The following is a 20,386-nucleotide window of genomic DNA, read 5'->3' on the forward strand; positions in this document are numbered from 1 at the left end:
GCCATTTACTGTTAAACATGCTCATAAATGATTCATTACCCCTTTAGCACCGAAAGAATATCTGTAATATTACGTGAATATCTGTAAAAGTCATGTTTTTCTTTTAGCTCTGTCTGCTAGCATAGCATCTCTTCTTCACTGGTGGAAAAACTGCATGTCAACCGACCACTGGGTTACTAGCGCCCTCTGCTGGTCTAAACAAATATTTGACGTAAATACAGTAAAATGACTGGTTTTTTTTTTTGTTTTTTTTAAGTCCAATTGTTAAGGCACAAAATACATTTTCAGTTGCACTTTTAAAAAGAAAAAGAACTATTATGCAGTTTTGAATTGTTTACTATAGAACCAGAATTTAAATTAATAGGTTTCTTCTTCATTTGTATTATTCCTTTATTTATTTCATTCAAGATTTATTTTTAGTTAAATTGCATCATTTTGAATAGTTTATCAAGGGATTCTTTTGACAATGAAAAATAAAAGGAAAATAGTACAGTATTTTCCCCAAAAAATAAAGGAATATTTTTCAGTCATTTGTCAACATTCCCATTTTGTAAAATAAATCGTGAGAAAATCGTATCGTGAACCCAGTATCGTGAATCGAATCGTATCGGGAGTTGAGTGAATCGTTACATCCCTACTTTCCTTTAATTTTTAGGGATAGGATTAGGGTTTATCATAGTAGGATAAATTAGGGTAGCAAAATATTGTACGTATACGTGTAAATATTTACGACCCTATTACTGCGCATGCGCCTGTAGGAGGTTTTCACACGGAGGATTATTTTTCACTACACCGGAACTGTAGTCAGGATTGTCTCCGGTCCGGGTCAATAGCAACAGCTTATTTTTATTTTAACTCCAATTTTTATTTTTATTTTTCCCCTATCCAGAAATATTGTATCATTTCATTATCGCCTCTCATATCATTAACTCAGTGTACTGTCTAATAGAATATGTACAACCATAAATAATCATCACATAACGTTTTGATGACTTAGTGAGATGCATTCATGTCACAATCAAAGAGGGTTGCAAACATGTCAGCCTGAGATTCTAATCTAGATCTCTGTGGAACAGTTAGACAACTGCTTCTGAATGTAAATCTGTAACTATCAAGTCTTAGGATACACTTATAGATAAATATCCTAAAACAATTCAACCAGTTATTGGAAAAAAATATTTATCAGAGATTTTATCACATGCTGCTGCCATCAAGTAAATCAGTCTGAAACCATTTCAAACTATTAAACTCAATCCCTCTGAATCTAAGTCCTGTTCATTGACCATTTATTATAATTAATGAACGACAATAGTGTTGCCAAGTTAATATATGTGACTGAATGAACTTATTATCATAGTCCTGAAATCTTAAATTATTGTGTTTAATAATAGATAACACACTACAGTAAGACGGTATTCGATCTGCAACCATCATGATAAAAATACATGTAACTATCGTGAGCTGACAGGCTGTCAAAGAACCAACGGATAACACAAACACGACGATAACACTGCTGTCAAACAATGTAGCTAATGCTAGTGCTAGCTAAGTGCCGTTCATTTCATCCATAAAACAATGACTTGTCAAACAAATACAAAGGTGACATTTATATTTTATATAGCTCACGAACACCCGGAGTTAAAATGAACTATAATCTGACATTAACTTATAAAACCATCGGTTCTACAAAGCAGAGAAATAGCTGGCTAGCAAACTAGCATCCTGCTACAGTAGTATTAGCATAGCATTCTCAGAAAAACAGATGTCAGCGCTAATCTATGGGGCAAGTTAGTAAAAATAGTAAAATAAGTAGAGTATCTATTAGCTCTCCTGCTTGTTACTCACGCATAGCTGGTTGGCCCATTCCTGCATGTTTGCAGCGTATACAGACAGTAGATGAATGAACCCGGAGCTAAGCTAAATGCTAGATGCTAATGTGCTGCTCCGTGTCTACGAGCTGCTGCTGTTAGCAGAGTTCAGGCATGACCTTCTAAGCAGGGGTTTAAGAAAGCCTTTACCGAGATAGTTAAGCTCTTAATCCATCGGCCGAGTTCAGACCTTTCCCAGAGATTTAGCGTACCTCAAGCAGTTAACAGTAGCTGAAGGATTGTAGCAGGAAAATGTCCATTGACAGCTTACCGTGACAGGACAGTAGAGTAGAGTCGGCCTGTTTTCTCCCACGAACACTGACACTGTTTTACTTCCGTGTTCTCAAATATCAGCCAACAGCAGAATAGCTCACCTACAAACCACAATACCTCACCTAAAAACCACAATACCTCACCTAAAAAGTAGAATATCTCACCTAAAACCACAATACCTCACCTAAAAAGTAGAATACCTCACCTAAAAAGTAGAATATTTCACCTAAAAACAGAATACCTCACCTAAAAAGTAGAATATCTCACCTAAAAACAGAATATCTCACCTAAAAACCACAATAACTCACCTAAAAAGTAGAATATTTCACCTAAAAACAGAATACCTCACCTAAAAAGTAGAATATCTCACCTAAAAACAGAATATCTCACCTAAAAACCACAATACCTCACCTAAAAAGTAGAATATCTCACCTAAAAACAGAATATCTCACCTAAAAACCACAATAACTCACCTAAAAAGTAGAATATTTCACCTAAAAACAGAATACCTCACCTAAAAAGTAGAATATCTCACCTAAAAACAGAATATCTCACCTAAAAACCACAATAACTCACCTAAAAAGTAGAATATTTCACCTAAAAACAGAATACCTCACCTAAAAAGTAGAATATCTCACCTAAAAACAGAATATCTCACCTAAAAACCACAATACCTCACCTAAAAAGTAGAATATCTCACCTAAAAACAGAATATCTCACCTAAAAACCACAATAACTCACCTAAAAAGTAGAATATTTCACCTAAAAACAGAATACCTCACCTAAAAACCACAATACCTCACCTAAAAAGTAGAATATCTCACCTACAAGTTTAATAATTTTGAATATATATATATGAAAGTTTGAATATATATCGATATATATGAGTCTGAATGTATGTATATAATTTTGAATATACATATACATACATATATATATATATATATATATATATATATATATATATATATATATATATATATATATATATATACTGTTCTTATATATCTATATAGGAATAGTTTAGATAGATTTATGAAAGTCTGATTATATATATATAGTTTATGGAAGTGTAAGAATATATATAAAAAAAGTTTATAAACATACATACATACATATATATTAAAATTTTCTTATATCTATGAAGACTTAATTCATTCCATGTATTCAATAAAGTCAATAAATATATGGTTAATTTCCTAAATGGCATGTGTATATATTTTTTAATTTTTGCTCAAATATATACTAATATTCATTCAACCCATTTATAAAACTCATTGCATACCACTTATTTAGATGTGTTGCTGTCATACAAATATGATCACCAATGCTTCATCATTGAGCTTTGTAAGATGAATATTACTGTGTGCCCCACAGTTTGAGAACCACTGCTTTATCCTGAGTGAAAGCGTGCTACTTTATGAAATTCAGTAATGGACTCTTGACACGTCCAATATGTCCATTCTGCTCTTTACACAGATGTGAGCACAGGAAATATTTAACCAAAATGAAAATCAGAGACTTCAGCAGAAAATCTTTATTACAAGAACAACTTGACAATGTTTTTTTGTTTTTTTTGTTTTTTCCTTTCAAAAAAGAGTGAAATCTTGCAGTATTGCATTTTCCATACACACAAATTTCACAATTTCAGGCAACTTGTACACAAGTCTAAAGTTTTAGTGAAAAAAAGAATGATCCCCAGTCACAAACAAGAAAAAGTTGGATCAAAAACATTCAGATTCTGGTAATCGAGGATAAAAGAAGGGTGAAGGTTTTGTAAAGTTCTTAAAAAGCGACCAAACAGCTTCAGGGCAGTCACTCTCTCTCTTTTTTATTTTTTTATTTTATTAAATTATACATAATGTTTCTGAGAGGTCACAGTTCATATAGCTGGTAGATTATTACAAACACCAGCCAATAAAACAGTGGGATTCTTCAAGAAAGTCAAAACAAAGCTAATAAAGTAACTGTAAAAATCTGTTTTTAAGTCAAATTCAATCAAAGCTACATATGGGATCAATGTAGCTCTGGCAATATACTGACAAATAGTGTTTTACATTTAAAATTGAGAAATCAATGTAACTTCAAAATGCTGAAAATAAATAATTAAGTTAATTTTCTTTAGGAGTATCCTCTATCTAATGGGTTTTTATCCTTTTACAGCAGGCCAGGGGCGTCAAACTCATTTTATTTCAGAGGACGAATACTATCTGTTTAATCTCAAGTGAACAGAAAAATGCTGTTTTCTGGGGGGGTAAAAAAAAAAAGGTGAAACAATTTCATTATTTTTGTAGTCAAGGTTTGATTTTCACATGTAAAACCCCCCAATGTATAATAACCTAGGTGTAAAACATGAAGTCACTGATATTAGTAAATCCAGGATCTCATACTTCAGAAGTCCTAGAATTATTAGACAACTTTCACGTCTAATTTTTGTTGTAATTTGAAGAAATGTTTGATAGCAATTGCAGAATTTTTTATTTTTTTTTGAATTGAGGGTTTGTGTTTTGATTAAAAATTACAGAAATTATGTAACTATGTGCAGAGATGTTTTTAACAGCTGTATTTAAGTGTATTGCCTTAAAATAGAAAAGTCTTGCACCTCCATGGTATATTATGTGGTTGAATAAGCTGTCATCTTATATTACACCGGAGAAAATAATGTACAATTCAAAGAAAAACTTAGGAGCTTTTGATGAGGTTTGGGGTAATTTCCTAATAAAAATAAATAATAAATGAAATAAAAATGTGGTGGACTGAAATTATTTGATGAACTTTGGATTAGTTGTGTATTTTTGTTGCTGCTGTTTTTTTTGTTTTGTTTTGTTTTGAGTTTTTTTTTAATGCATATGCCTTTGTATATGTATTATCTATGTATCTATTTATTTGTATGTTTTATTTATTGATCGTACCCTTCCTGTTGATATGTGGGGGATTATGACATTTTCAGAATATGATTGTAATTTTCTGTAAATACCTCTATAATTCATTTAAAAAAATATGACTGGAAAATCAAAATATGTGCATAGAGAAATTACAAGCTCCTGTACAGTATATATTGGGCAGTGATATTATTTAGTTATTTTATTTACTAACTAAACTACTATATGTTAATTTACATGTCGATTCAGGTTTTTGTTGTCATTTCTAAAAACATAATGTATAAAAAACGAGTTTGACACCCCTGTTTTACAGTATGATGATGAATGATATTAACTGGAAACCTCACACAATAAGATGAATTCATTTTAAACTCACAGTCCTTGGTACACAGCATCACTCCAACCCATTGACAGTGATTTAATAAATAAATAAATTAGCCCAACATTATTACTCCCCTCTTCACTCCAATTCTGTACATTTTCTCACACAGTATGTATGTACACAAAGATATACACACTCTTTAATTGTAGCCCATTCCCTTAAAGTCCCCCCAAAAAAATCAACAGTTTTTTTTTTTTTCCTTCAAAGTCTTTTTTAAAATTCTTCCACTTCTGCTTAAAAAACAACAAAACCAAACTGTGATGCGGTTGGCAATCATATATTAACTGAGTGGTGATAAAGTGTCTGCACGTTCATACTGATGATGACACATTAGTAAAAGCTTCAGCAGGAAGATCCAGTTACAGCATCTATTATTCATGCACCTTCTCACATATACACACAGACCAAGTCTTTCAGCACTTTCTAACACACAACATCGTTCTTTTGGTTTCAACCAACCAACCAACCAACCAACACCTCCACATGTAAAACAAGCCATTTTAGCATGAATTTAATCACGGTGATATCAACCATAACGACACGCTAGTTCTCTATTTTGGTTTATTTTACTAGTAAAGCTAAATTGTCTATTAAGCAGATCATTTTCTGTTACTAGCAGTACTAGTAGACTTACACTGTAAACCTGAACATTCAAAGTAATTAAACAGATGAAGTAGTTTATAGTCAAAGATATAAAAAAAGTGGTAATATTTTAGTTTAGGGAACACCTATTAACAATTAATTAGCTGCTTATTAGCATGTATATTAGTAGCATATTAACGCTTAATTAGTCATTATTAAGTACTCATTAATACCTTATTCTGCATGGCCTTAATAAACAACCAGTAAGCCATTAACTAAGAGTTTTCCCTCAATAACTCAGAAATATTACTTATTAGTATTAATTAAGGAAGCTGTTGTATATGAATTACAATCTTAACATGTTAGGGTTAGCGTTAACCCTAATCCTAATCCCAATCCTAATCCTAACCCTGTTTGGACTGTGAGACTGCCAAGTGTATAATAAGGCATTAATAAGTACTTAATAATGACTAATTAAGAGCCAATATGCTACTAATGCTAATAAACAACTAATTCATGGTTAATAGGGGTTACCTAAACTAAAGTGTTTCCGAAAAAGGGTAACACTTTACAATAAGGGTCCCTTAATTAACGTTAGTTAATGCATTATTAGGCATTCATTAAGTGTTTATTAATTTGTTATTAATCATTATAATGTAGTTAGTGCATTAATAAGTTGACATGAACTGTAATGAATGTATAGGAGTGCCTCATAAGCATTACAGTTAACCATTAGTAATTCCCTTTTTGGCTTTTGTCAGGTTGCTAATGTTACGTAACACCATACTTAATAAACACCACAAGTAAATGATAACTAGAGACTATAATATGTTAATTCATGCATATTAAGTATGCATACATAAAAATAACTTATTACATTGTGTAACCTTTATTAATACTTAATAATATTTTAATCAACTAAGTACAGTAAACATTAATTAACTGTCTATTATTGCATTAACTGATATGTTATTAGGTAATACATTATAATGATAAGTAACTTTTTATTAAACTGTTAATTAATGCTTAATAATGTATTTACTAATATTAATTCATGAACCCTTACTGCAAAGTGTAACCAACTTATAATATGTTACTCATAAAAGTCAGAGCTTTACTAGTAAGGTCTTCTCGCACTTTAGAACAGTGGTTCTCAACCTTTTCAGCACGTGACCCCCAAAATAAAGGTTCTAGAGACCGGGGACCCCCACTGTACCTGAAGGTGGTTGAACACAGACATGAACATTCTAGAACTGTCATGTGGAGACAGGACCATCTATAAGGGGGAAGTCAGCAAAATGATGGTCAATTGTTCTATGAATGTGTGATAACTAATAATTATTATTTGCACCATTGTATGTCGTCATCTTAAAGATGTAAATCCTTGTTTTAGTCAGAAATGAAAAAGGTTGAAAGTGACCAAAAATGGTGGGAAAGTTGGTGAATTGGGATTTTAAAAACCACAAAAATAAAGTGGTAAAAAGGGTTCAAAGTGTCAATATTGGCTTAAAAGTTGGAACAATTAGTTTAAACTGGCAAATAACCGGCATGACAAATTGTGAATGTGGTTAATTTAGAAAAACAAGCATGAAATATGGTGAAAAGAGGTTAAAAGTGACAATAATGGGACAACATATATGCAACATTAGGTGGGAAAAGTGCAGAAAATGTCTTGAAAGTGAAAGAAATTTGCAGAAAAGACATTGAAATTTGAGGAGAAGTGGCAGAAATGCAGCAAAAATGCGTTAAAAGGGAAAAAAATAAGGCAAGAAAAGTGATGAAAATAGGTTAATATATGCCAAGTTTGGTTGCAGAAAATGGGGGTGAAAAAAACTCCAAAATGGGCTCAATTTTTTTTTTTTTTTTAATTCCAAGGTTGAGAACCCATGCACTAAAGCACCAAAAACCTTTACTAGTAAAACATGTTCTCACTAGTAGTACTAGTACACTCAAAATATCACTAGTAGTATTAGTAGAGCTAATGCACATGAAGTAGGAGGGGTTATAACCAAATCCAGATCCCTGATTGGTTGGAATGTTTCGAAAAGCCAATGGCAAGCTTGGATTTTTTTTTCCTGACAAAGTTACTCACATTTAGTCCATGTACTCCAAATTAGAGCACTAGTAGAGCTTTGCTACGGTTGATACCACTGAGAATAAATTAATGCTCATACATCTTTCCATAAACACAAGTTATAACCCTCTGAACTTAATAAACAGGACATTTCTACAATTGTTTAGAAGAATTATCTTTTTAGCCACTAGATGTCGCTATTATCCAGCTTTATGTTTCTTACTAAAAAGCAGAGGAAGGGAATATGATGTATTTGATTTGTACTATACATGTACTGTATCAGACGTTTGATGGCTAAAATCAGCAATGACTCTATAATTGTTTGACATTCAGACCCAGACTTTTGATTCTCCACCATCATTTAACAGTTAATCACAGGAATGTAGTGTCACCAAATAGAAGTATAACTATTAGCAAAAACATTCAAAAACTAACATGTTTTTAATAACATTTAAGGCAAAGGGAAGTGTCAAGGCATTTCCAACACCAATTGCATAGCTAAGGCAGCACACAACTTCATGTAGTAGTAGATATATACATTAGACGATGTATTCCACCATCTAACATATATATACATTGCATATTTACACATTCAGTCTCCAAAGCATGGGGGCTTCTACAGGTGTGAATGTTTAAATTCATTTCACAGAGTTTGGTTTGGTCAAAATGAGAAAATGTAAGTTGATGGTGAAGTGATGTACATGTCCTATTTTATTTATTTATTTATTTTACATTTAAAAGATAAAGTCAAACCGCTGTACTGCATCAAACACAGGATAAATCTGTGACACATTACACAAAGCCAAACACTCCCTAACTCTACCACACGACTTAAAGTGAAAACAACTGTACAGAAATGTGTTAGTGCTGCCAGCGTTCATTGATGTGAGAGCAAATTTAGGTTCTCAACGGGTGGGAAGGGACCCCAAAGGGACCCAAAGGAGTCTGAAGCATTTTCCAGGTTAGAAAATGTAGGATATTTGGTATTTTTACATTTTGTAAGCTGTTTTATTACAGAGGTAGATTTAAGTCTTTGTTATTTAATTTAAAAAAAAGACTTTTTCACTTCAATCAAAAAAAAAAAAAATGTTCAAATGCTTTTTTTGGGGGGGTGTCAAATATTTGATTGCATTGAAACACTTTTTTTCAGCTTAAAAATGTTTTAACTTTTTTGATTGAAGTGAAATTTTGTGATTTAAAATGTATTTTTAATTAAAAGTATTTTTGATTGACAATGTGATTTTAAATTTTAATTATTTTTTTTCTGAATTAAGTGATATTTTGGGGGATTGAATAATAAAGACACTTTTTTTCTTACCAATAATATGGCCATCAATAATAATAATTTAAAAGAATGAAATAATAAGTTACTTCAATAAAAAAAAAAAAAACACTTTTTCAATCAAAGAGGCCATTTTTGATGTCAAATATCTATTTGCTTTCAAAAACTCTTAATCTATGATTGAAAAGTTTAAAAAATAAATAAATAAACTGAAGTTCTGTTTTGATAAAAACTAAATTTTTGATTTAAAATAATGTATTCATATGCTTTCAAAAAGTATTTATCTTTGATTGAAAAGTTTTTTTTTTTTGGATTATACTGAAGATTTGTTTGATCAACAACAACAAAATTCAATTGAATAATAAAGACACATACTGTATCTACCTCTGTATACGTTATGTTTTGATGTACATTTTGGTTGAATCAGTATCCATACCTCCTGGTTATGTTTACCATCTTTAATGTTGCCATAAAATGTGTTATTTTCAGATCAAAACAGTACGATCTGTTGATAAAAACTATTTTAGTGATGGTGGCTCTTAAGCCAGACCACTTGAGAAGTTTTACTTTATGCAACTTAATATTATGATGATGAATGAACTGCAAATAGATAGGAACTGTATTTCAGTCAATATTATTACAGCAGTAGATTATAAACTAAAGGCAAGGGCGAGGGGAGAAGGCTGAACACTAGAGGGCGCTCATCCATCTGAATAAAGGTTCAGTGTTGACACAGTCTGGGATGCAGCTTTAAATCCCTGGCACTTTCCCATGGCCCCTCACTGGGACACATGGCAGCACATATGCTCCCTCTGCATCTGTGTTGTACATAAACTGTTAGTACTTCACAAGTATTGTTATTTAAAAAAAAAAAAAAAGAATTGGCAAAAGCATTACCATGCACACAGAAAATAATACTTATATTAAAGACCATTCCTTTGGTAATAAATATTTTGGCTTGAGTGCAAAAAAAGCAAATGTTAAGGAATCCTCTGCTGATGTTCTGAGTTCAGAAAAAAAAGAAGAAAACCAAAAGGAGTTTTAGACTAGGCCCGATTCTCAAAAAGATTGCTGTAGCTAGCGGTTAGCGGCAAATTGGGGTAAACGCAGGGATGCATGTTGGTTTTTGATGGTTTGTGATGTGCAGAATCCAAATATCCATGTTCCTTAACTGAATTTCAATCCTTCATGCTCAAACTAACCATTTAAAACTGCTGATCGGTGCTGTTTCTCAATTAACTAATGACTAATGACTCCCTTTGTACCTACTTACTCAGAAGTACTCATGCCAACAACTGTGCAGAACCTTGCAATGCAAATGTCGGAAAACTCAGCTACGATCTACAGCACTATGTGGGTAAAAAAACAGGGTGATACTAGTAAACAACTAGTCTGCCTGAACACGAATGATTGCATTCACAAGTATTGATGATATCATCAACAATTACCTTTGCAGAATATGTTGCATTGGGTGGTATGTCCTCTGCAGAGTTTGTGACTAAAATTTGACCTAATAAACTGACTCTGAATATCTGAACCGGTTTGTTTGTGCTGCTTTGACAGCCATTTTGATTTTCAAATTAGGAGATAAAGAGCTCAAGTTACAGCTTGGGAACATTGATAATCTGAATCAGCATATTTACCCAAATAAGCTTGTTTCCCCACTTTTACTTTTTCAGAACCGGGCCAAGTCTATTTGAAGCCTTGTGGATGTACTGTGTGTTTATACATAGAGTTTCACTATAATGACAGTAGTTTTCTGCTACATCCAAGCTTCAGAGTCCAAGCACGATGACTGTCCAGGGAAGGAAATGTCTCTGTTGGCCATGGCCGAGGGCCGCGGCTGATGGTAGTTCATGTCAGTGAAAGCATGGTGCAGGCCTTTACATGTGGCTGAGCGGGCGGAAGGACAGGAGTTCTGTGGGGACAGTGGGGGTGTGTGACTGGGGGAGAGAGTGTTGTGACCCTGCCTGTAGCTGACTGGGGTGGGGATGCCTGATCGGCGGTTTTCGGGCCTGTTGTCGATGCGAGGCCTGAACTTGGCTCCCAGTTTGTGCCTGGAGTTTGTTTCCCCCTTATTTGTCTTCTTTTGATCTTTTTGAAAAGGCTGCACCTCCCCGTCAGTGTCCCCATTGGTCAGGGGTGACGACGGTTGGGGAGACTCCGAGCGGGATTCACTCAAGCTAAAGCACATGGAGGAGTTTTCACTGGACGAGTCCTGGAAGGAGCAGTCGTCAGAGGGGGGCGGGAGCACCGGTGACTGACAGATCTTTGTAGGAGGAAGCTCACCATTTCCTACATTGCTTCCCGGGCTGTGAGGATAGTTTCCAAGAGTAACCTCTCCCTCAGTCTGTGTCGTCCAGCCAAGCTGACACCGCCGCCCATGCTCTCCATTCATGTTCCTGCAGTGGAAAGCAGACTGTGAGGGGATGTGACTCATGTCTGGATCAGACAGGGAAGGTGGAGAGTCTTTTTCCTCAACAGAGTTTGAGATGGCTGGGAGCTTGTTGAGACTTGCTCCAAAATTGTGTCCATAAAGCAGATTCAAGGGGTCCTCTAACGCTAAGTGGCGGGGGTTAGTCCTCTTGGATTCCCTGAGGTCGGGAAGAGTTCCAATCTTTGCCCCCACGTTCAACGAGGAATTGGAGGAGTTTGACGACGAATAAGCAGAATCTGTGACGTTAAGTTCAGTGAGTGCTGGCACTGACTGCGTCCCAACCCTCTGCAGGTTCAATCTTCCTGGGACTTTGCTGGTTACAGCTCTGGCCTGCTGCGTATTAGCCAGAAACTCAGCCTCAAAGCTTTTGTAGAGGTCCTGCTCGATCTGAGGATCCAGTGTTGGCAGCATCTGGAAGCCAGAGCGTAGGTCTACGACTTCGGGGTCCATGTCTGACCCATTCCGATGGTGTCCTCGTCCAGCCGAGCGGGAACCCTGTGAGATTCTAGAGGGGCGGGCAGCAGGGTGATGATGAGAGTTGCGAGGAGATGAGTGCGGTGAGAGTCTTCCCCCTGAGGTGACGGGTGGCAGTAGTCGACCTTTTCCAACTACAGGAGAGCGAGGAGCAGGAGGCCTTGGTGCTGTCACAGTCTTCTTGCTGGGGCTGTTGTTATGAGCACCTTTCAGAGGAGAATTAGAGCATGAAGAGGACTGCCTCTTTGTGAACCCGCCCCCCGCTCTCAGAGATGATAATGGACCTTTGGTCCGAGGGTCTTCCCGTCTTTCTGAAGGTGGTCCTGGGCTGGCATCACCTGAACGAGTTCGACTAGATATCTTACTCTGGCTCTGAGAACGAGGGGCATGGAGCCTCCTAGGTCCGTCATTTGCTAGCGAGCGCCCTCTTTCTGTACGAGAAGACCGCGCCGCTTCTGACGGTTCCTGCGGCGGACTGGGTTTGAGTGTGGGAGCATTCCCAGAACGTTCCCGTGAGTGACTGCGTGCGCGGGGCACTGAGGCACGCTGAGATGGGGTCTGTGTTCGAGGTTCATTCCTCTCAATCACATGTTTCCCCTCTTTACGATTGACAAGCAGAACGACCTCCTCACCAGAGCGACGTGAAGAACCGCCGAGCGAGAGCCGCCCCCCTCCACTTCCTCCTCCTCCTCCTTTAGAGGAGGCTGTTGATGAGTCACTGTCCCCAGACAGACGTCTCGTCACGGGCATCGTGTCCCTATTCCTGAAATGTAGGAAAAACACAATCAGAAGTCTTTAACAAACAAGCAGTCGAGAGCTGAAACAGTAACAGTTGCATGTTTTCATGCATAGCTGACACCCGGGTTGGGGTTAATTACATTTTTCATATACAATTACACCTTCAATTATCTATGTTCAATTACAATTACGGTGACCAGCATTATTTCCCAGTTACAATTAAAATTACAATTATTATTTTCCCCTGAAAGTCAATTATAATTAGGTTCTAAATTACGTTTTTCACACAAGTAGTCGAGAGCTGATACCAGGGTTGGGGTCTATTTAACTTCAATCAAAAAAAGTTGCTTTAATAAAAAAAAAAATCTCAATTAAAAAAAAAAAAGTGACACTTTCAACACTTTTTTTTAATTGAAAATATTTTTAATTGACGCAAATTAGTTTTATCATTAGATAAGATTGTACGTTATTATTCCTATATTGTGGAAATTCCCTTGTTACAGAAGAAGACATTAAACAAAAAGCAAATACACAATTTGTACAAAGGGAAACACAAAACTATTTAAACAATATTAATATGTATATCAAAAAAAAAATATATTTATACATATATATATTTTAACAATATGCAATACACTTTTGAGTGAGGTAGGGGACATGTAAATGAGTATAGTGGATAATAATAAACTATTTACAGGCATGGTTGGGGTCAATTATAATTGTAATAATTGAATTTCAATTGAGTTCAGATGATTGACTTTGTAATAATAATTGGCATGGAAATGATATAAAATAAGTATCAAATCAAGTTTACCAGTTAGTTCTCTTGAGGATCATTTTACCACTTGAAAAAACTTTAAATCTAGGGGTATACTGACAGAGAAGAGGCTCAGACACCCACACCAAAAATATTAATACTAATATTTTTATGGATAAGGAAGCCTGACAAAGTAACCAAGACATGAAAAACAAATTAGATGATAGATTATATTGTTTACTTTATTTTACAGCTGATTTAAAACATGGTTCAAACTGACCTGTTATCATAAGAGATGCTAACAAAAAGCTAACACAAGAAAAAGGTGACGATTAATGGGGTTATTTATTAAAGGCTCAGTGATTAATTGTACCGGTAATTGACATTCAGGGGAAATAATAATAATCTTAATTGTAATTGAAAATTGTAATTGACCCCAACCTTGGCTGATAGAGTAAAATCAACACTTGTTGCATGTTTGTAATACACAGTTGACTCCAACAACTGAAGACATGAGCCAATCCGACACATTTCCCAGCAGTGCACTGTGCACATGCAGGAGTTTTCCACACTGTTTCTGACCTCAGGTTCCTGTGTTTCTTGGAACAGCGGGCAGTGACAGGCAGGGGATTACAGGAAGATAAAAACAAGAGAAGGCAGGATTAAAGGTCTCATAGATTTTCAAGCCCTTTACACACCGCTGACTACTCTGAACCCTACACCAGTGCACTGTCACGCACCAGCAGGACCTTCAGCTTTAACTGTATAATCAGCTCAGGGAGAACAATATCAACGAATTCACGTGTGCTTTCCAATGTTCTCTACTAGAGGTTAACCTTTGGAGACAATTGCATGTTTATGAGTTTATTTTCTCACTAAAAAAGTTTTATATGTTAGACTGACGTACTTCATGAAAGTGACCTTATAATCCACGAGTCAAACTTAAGGCCCGGGGGCCAAATCCAAGCCCTTTAGAGCATCCATTTCGGCCCGCAGGAGACAATAAAAATAGAAGAGAAAACATGACATTATTGTGTATATTACCAAATAATCCAGTTGTAGATATCTGAAATTCACTAATTTAATGAAACTCTACAATATTTTTAGGGGCTTGCCATTTTCCTTTGTTTATTGTCTTTTTTTAATTGCAAGTTGTGGAAAGAACTGGCAATTTCTTACAAACAATTTCACAAAATTCCTGTAAATTACACATAATTGGTTACAAAATCAATATTTTTTTTTAAGTGAAGACCCGGTAAGGACTGATAATAAAAACGAGGGCACAATTGATGTTATAATTTTTCTTTTTCCCCAATCCTAAAAATCTGCCGCCCACTTGAGATCAAACTGGTCCACATTTGGCCCCTGAACTAAAATGAGTTTGACATCCCTGGTTTAATACATTAAACTCTAACTTAATCAAGGTATTAAGCAACAAAACCATCAATCCATCCATCTTCTGACAACTTTTTTTAGGGTCACGGGGGTCTGCTGGTGCCTATGTCCAGCTCTTATTGAGCGTTAGGCGGGGGTACACCCTGGACAGGGCGCCAGTTGCAACAAAACCAACATAATTTAATTTTGGAAATTGCTTGAATATGAAAGTAGAAATGATCCAAATTCTAATAAAAGCAAACATTATGTCATTTATTGTAATATATATTTAATTTATGTTCAGTCCAAATGATTACTGTGTTTTCTAATATGGATTCAGTCTGTTATGGCGTTGAGCTTTGGAGACATACAGCAGCAGTCAGTCAGCCAGTAAATAGTCCACCTGTTGACCTACTTCCCCAGTTAGCTTTGACCAGTCCTCAGGGACAGTTGTGAGATTAGCGTTTATCTCGTCTGGTGCACTTGAAAAAGAGAATGCCCCACCCACTCGGGATAAATTGAGTTAATGCCTTGACGTCTGGTTTAGGATTCCACACAGTGCGCCAATAAGCCCCATGTTGGCACAACTTCCAATTAAACCACTGTTCAATTGATAATTTAGCCACCTTCAACAAAAATGTATATATTTAGGAAAATAACTCCTACTTCTCCGACGTAACATTTCTCAGGCTTTTAAGAACTACGTGATGTGTGGGAGTCCCTGCTCAGTCATAATACTGTAGATACACACTGTTAGTTAGAGTGCAATATGCTAGTGGTTCGCAACCTTTTCAGCCCCCAAAATAAAGGTGCCAGAGACCAGGGACAGCCACTGTGCCTGAAGTAGGAAGTAGGAACAATTACCAGTTTAAACCGGCAAATAATGGGCATGACAAATGGTGAATGTGGTTAAATTGGCAAAATAAGCATGAAATATGGAGAAAATAGGTTAGTGACAATAATGGGTCAACATATGCGACATTAGGTTGGAAAAGTGGTGGAAAGGGTTTAGAAGTGCCGAAAATGTCTTGAAATGTGCAGAAAAGGCATTGAAATTCGATGGGAAACTGGCAGAAATGTATTAAAAGAAACAAAACATACACTGACAGCATCCATTAAACTGGGTAAACTTTATAATGCAGTGGTTCCCAACCTTTCAGCCCACAACCCCCAAAATAAATGTGCCAGAGACCGGGTAATGGAGCAAAAATGGTTTAAAACGAGCAAAAATATGGCAAGAAAAAGTGAGGAAAATGGGTTAAAATATGGATAGTTTGGTGCAGTTGCAGAAAAAGGGTAAAAAAGGCTAATTTTATTCCTAGTTTCTTGAAGGCATCCCAGTGTCTCGCAACCCCAAAATGAGTCCTGACCCCAAGGTTGAAAACCCGGCCCCTGCACTATGCTTTATAGCAACCTAAACATGTGTTTTTTAGCCACTAGGGGCCCTATCTGGTGGTTCAGGTTTGTTGGATTTATCAAGGCAATGTCACCTGAGATTAGATTAATCTTCTCTGCTTTAATCTGTGACTTCCTGTTATACTGTAAACTAAACGTGTGTGTGTGTAATCTATTAGTCGAGTAAGTATGTACGTTGCTAAGATTTGTGATTGGCCCCTTATCAAGCTATCCCATTAATCTGCACATTGATGTCGACACACACAGATTCACCTGAGAGGATTAAAGTGGCGCGGCTCGGAGCGGTCCCGTGGAGGCCGCTGGAGGAGAGGACGAGCCGTGCCAGCGTCAGGCTCCGGGTTCTGACTCCGCCCGGGCCGTGAGGATGAGGAGGATGAGGAGGGGGAGGAAGAGGAGGCACACAGAGCAGAGAGTGGCTCCAGGGATCGCCTGTCAGGAAGCTTGTGTGGTGCGATGGCGTCATTGTTTCTCCAGTGTGGACCAGGGCTGGTGGATCTGGAGGAGTGGGCACTGGACGACTTGCTCTGGGTCCCCTGACCCTGGCCACTGGCTTTAGCCTGGTGGTAGCGATGGGCTGTGGACACAGAGGGACAACGTGGTTAACACTGACCCTCTAACCATCATGAGCTCAAACCAGGGTTGGGGTCAATTACATTTTTAAATTACAATTACATCTTGGATTATCAATGTTCAATTGCAACTCAATTACGATTGCTTTGACCAGCAATTTTTCCAATTACAATTAAAATTACAATTATTATTTTCCCCCTGAAATTACAATTATTTTCTCAGTTACTAAAGTTCAATTACAATTACTGAGCCTTCATTTAATCCCATAAAACTTAACCTTCCTCTTGTGTTAGCTTTCTGTTAGCATCTGTTATGCTGTAATCTCATTTATTTCTCAACTCTTGTTGCCTTGTTATGGTTAATAGACTTGATTTATATAGAGATTTATCCCTACACTGATGAGTCCCAAAGCGCTTTACAATATCAACCCATTCACACACTAATGAGACAGAACTGCCATGCAAGGCACCAGACGACCATTGAGAGCAATTTAGGGTTCAGTGTCTTGCCCAAGGACACTTCGACAGGTATAGACTGGGAACGAACCCCCAACCTCATGATCAGAAGACGACCCCTCCACCACCTGAGCCATGGTTGCCTAATCAATAAAAATATTGTTTTGTTTTGTTTTTTCAAATAATAATAAAAAAATAATGATAAAACATTTTGTTGTTTTTAAATAAAATTAAAAAAGAATAAATAAAAAAAAGAAAATATTGGTATTCATATTTTGGTGTGGGTGTCTGAGCCTTTTTTTTTGTGTCACTGTACTACAGAATCGCATTCCCGCCTGTAAAAAAACACACATCCCGACACAAAAAACTAGAAAAAGTAAAATAATGATAAAAAAAAATCTTAAGTCATAATTATGAGATAGATTTTTTTTCTTAATGGTAAAATGATCCTCAAGAGAACTGACAGGTAAACTTGATATGACACACATTTTAATAATTGTTACCAAAGTAGGCCTATGCGTACGCCATAGAACTGTGACATGGTTCCCAAGTTTTCTTGTTTAATTGAAATGAAAGTTTTTATAGAATGTCTATGCCTATTAACTCATCTCAACTCAACTTTATTTACATAGCGCAAATTACAGCAAAGTTATCTCAGTGCGCTTAACAAAATATAGAGTTCATAGTAAGAAAAAGAACCCAACAAGATCCACATGAACAAGCATTTAGCGACAGTGGGAAGAAAAACTATTATTTTATAGGAAGAAATCTCCAGCAGATCCAGGTTCAGAGGTGGCAGCCATCTGCTTTGACTGCTAGGGGTTAGTGAACAAGTCAATTACAAGTTACAAGTCAGTTATCTGAACCCAATTACAATTCAATTACAATTACAACAGCAACAGTTTTTTTCCAGTTACACTTACAATTGTAATTGACTGCAACCCTGCCTCTTCTATTGGAGATAAAACCCAAACAGATACACTATAATGTGTAAAAACAGTAAAAAAAAAAAAGGTAATAATTGATAGTTTTACTATTCCAGAAAAAGAAAATTTCCCTGTAAATTTGTTTCTTCCTTTTTTGAAATGCAAAACCACCACAATTGTGTTTTATGAAGTCCGTGAGTAGTTGTGGAGTGGGCACAAAGGACAGGAAGTGACCTCACCGAAGGCAGCACAGCGACATGGGTCATGCTTGTCCAAATAGTGTTCTAACGTGTCCCAGCCCCCGCCGACACGCACCATCACATGGGTACGCAGGACCTGGAGAGAAAAGATGAAGAAAGACTTCAATAAATGAGGCGACACATGCACACGCACACACACACACACGCACACATGCACGCAAACGCGCACACACACACACGCACATGCAGTCAATAGTTATGCAAATGTCACAAAGAGGACAGTTTGGCCTAGACTGCTCATTTTCAGTGTTGCGTAACACGCCCCCTGTATGTCCCTGCTGCACTTCCTTCCCCCTCATGTCTTTTTCCCACATTGGCCCCCCCCCCCCCCCCCCCCCCCCCAGCTGCTGCCATTATGAGGGCTGTTCATTGCCATGCCAACTTGCAATTAAACAGAGTACCGTGGCGTAATAAAGAGCCAAAGTGTTGTGAAAGAACCTCTTCTTCTTAACTACCCCCCCCCCCGTCGCTCTCATGCCCCTCCTGGTGTCCATGTTTTCAGACTGAGTGGAACACGAGGAATTATAGCATCAGCCCTGCTCACCGCTTCACTCTGCAGCTCACAGAAGAGAATAAGGAGGTTTAAGGCAGAAGTCAACTGCTTCTCGACACGCACACACACACACACACACACACACACACACAACACACACACACACACACACACACACACACACACACACCTGCTCACATCTGATCAAAGACGCTAGTTTCCTTTAAGCAGTTGCAGCTTCCATCCTGCCACGTGTAGTGCACAGTGAACATGTTCTAAGTCAGGGGTCACCAACATTTGTGGAACTGTGAGCTTCTTCATAGTTACTGTACAGTCCGAAGGGTCACCAGTTAGAAAATCACGACTTAAATACTACAATTTATTGTAATTACATACTTCCTTTGTTGTTCTGTTTATGTGTCGTGTTTTACTTTAACTTGGTAAATTTAGGAAGTGCTGCATTGTACGAGTTTTCATGTTTATGCTGATCTTGTTCTGCTTCCTAATAAATAAATATATATATATATATTGATATATGAAATATTATGGTTTTCTTTATTGCCAAAATAGAAAACTCGAGCCAGCACAAATTCCTAAATTATAAAACAGCCTAAATAAAAACATAAATGTGTATATGAAGCACATGTGTTTATTTAATGTACTTACAGTTTATATACAGGTCAACACATTGCATATTTACTGTTAATTTCACATTGTTTGTCTTTAAGTTAGACATTAACATTTTATTTTAATATATATTTTCTTTTAATTTTTCATGCTCACTCATGTGGTTCTCTGGTATTCACTAATGACTTATTAGACACATTTGTTGCAGATTTTACATCTTTAACACTTTTTAAAGCAGTGTGTATTTGTGGAGCTCGTGATTGGCTGATTTTTCATGGTGAATTACGTCGTTCCTTCCGCTGTGGGAGACGTTAAAATCAGTTATTAATCTAACAGAACGTGTAACTGTGTCCCATCCTGATGCTCTTTAGAAAGATAAACCCTCTGTAACATTTCACAACGTATTTACACCAGTTCCTTGTTTTTTTCGCCGTAATGTTTTCATTCATCATCTCTCTTCTGAGTTGTATCCGGGTTTGTTGCCGCTGTCAGCACTAATCCCGCGAGAGCTGCCAC

The 20,386-nt window shown here is 36.6% G+C and overlaps 2 protein-coding genes across 5 annotated transcripts in view; both read right to left on the reverse strand.

Annotated features, from left to right (window-relative positions):
* Window positions 1-2,238, reverse strand: part of ap1b1 (adaptor related protein complex 1 subunit beta 1) — a 59,430-nt gene extending 57,192 nt beyond the window's left edge. Inside the window, exon 1 of one of the 4 annotated variants that reach the window (XM_028458327.1) lies at window positions 2,140-2,238. Coding sequence is in view for 1 of the 4 variants with exons in the window: in XM_028458326.1 (XP_028314127.1) it covers window positions 1,846-1,872 (27 nt within the window). In the remaining 3 variants the exon portion in view is untranslated. Of the gene's footprint in view, window positions 1-1,845; window positions 1,978-2,018 lie in introns of those variants that run through there. The other 3 variants (XM_028458328.1, XM_028458329.1, XM_028458326.1) reach the window with 3 other exon arrangements.
* A 7,217-nt stretch (window positions 2,239-9,455) lies between these two features.
* gas2l1 (growth arrest-specific 2 like 1) overlaps window positions 9,456-20,386 on the reverse strand; it is a 48,656-nt gene continuing 37,725 nt past the window's right edge. The window contains exons 3-5 of the mRNA XM_028458318.1: window positions 18,730-18,826; window positions 16,792-17,113; window positions 9,456-13,017 (exon numbers count right to left, since the gene is read on the reverse strand). Coding sequence (XP_028314119.1) covers window positions 11,106-13,017; window positions 16,792-17,113; window positions 18,730-18,826 — 2,331 coding nt within the window. The 3' untranslated portion in view covers window positions 9,456-11,105. The remainder of the gene's footprint in view (window positions 13,018-16,791; window positions 17,114-18,729; window positions 18,827-20,386) is intronic.

The sequence above is a fragment of the Gouania willdenowi genome, chromosome 9 (assembly GCF_900634775.1).
Source record: "Gouania willdenowi chromosome 9, fGouWil2.1, whole genome shotgun sequence".
Lineage (NCBI taxonomy): Eukaryota > Metazoa > Chordata > Actinopteri > Blenniiformes > Gobiesocidae > Gouania > Gouania willdenowi.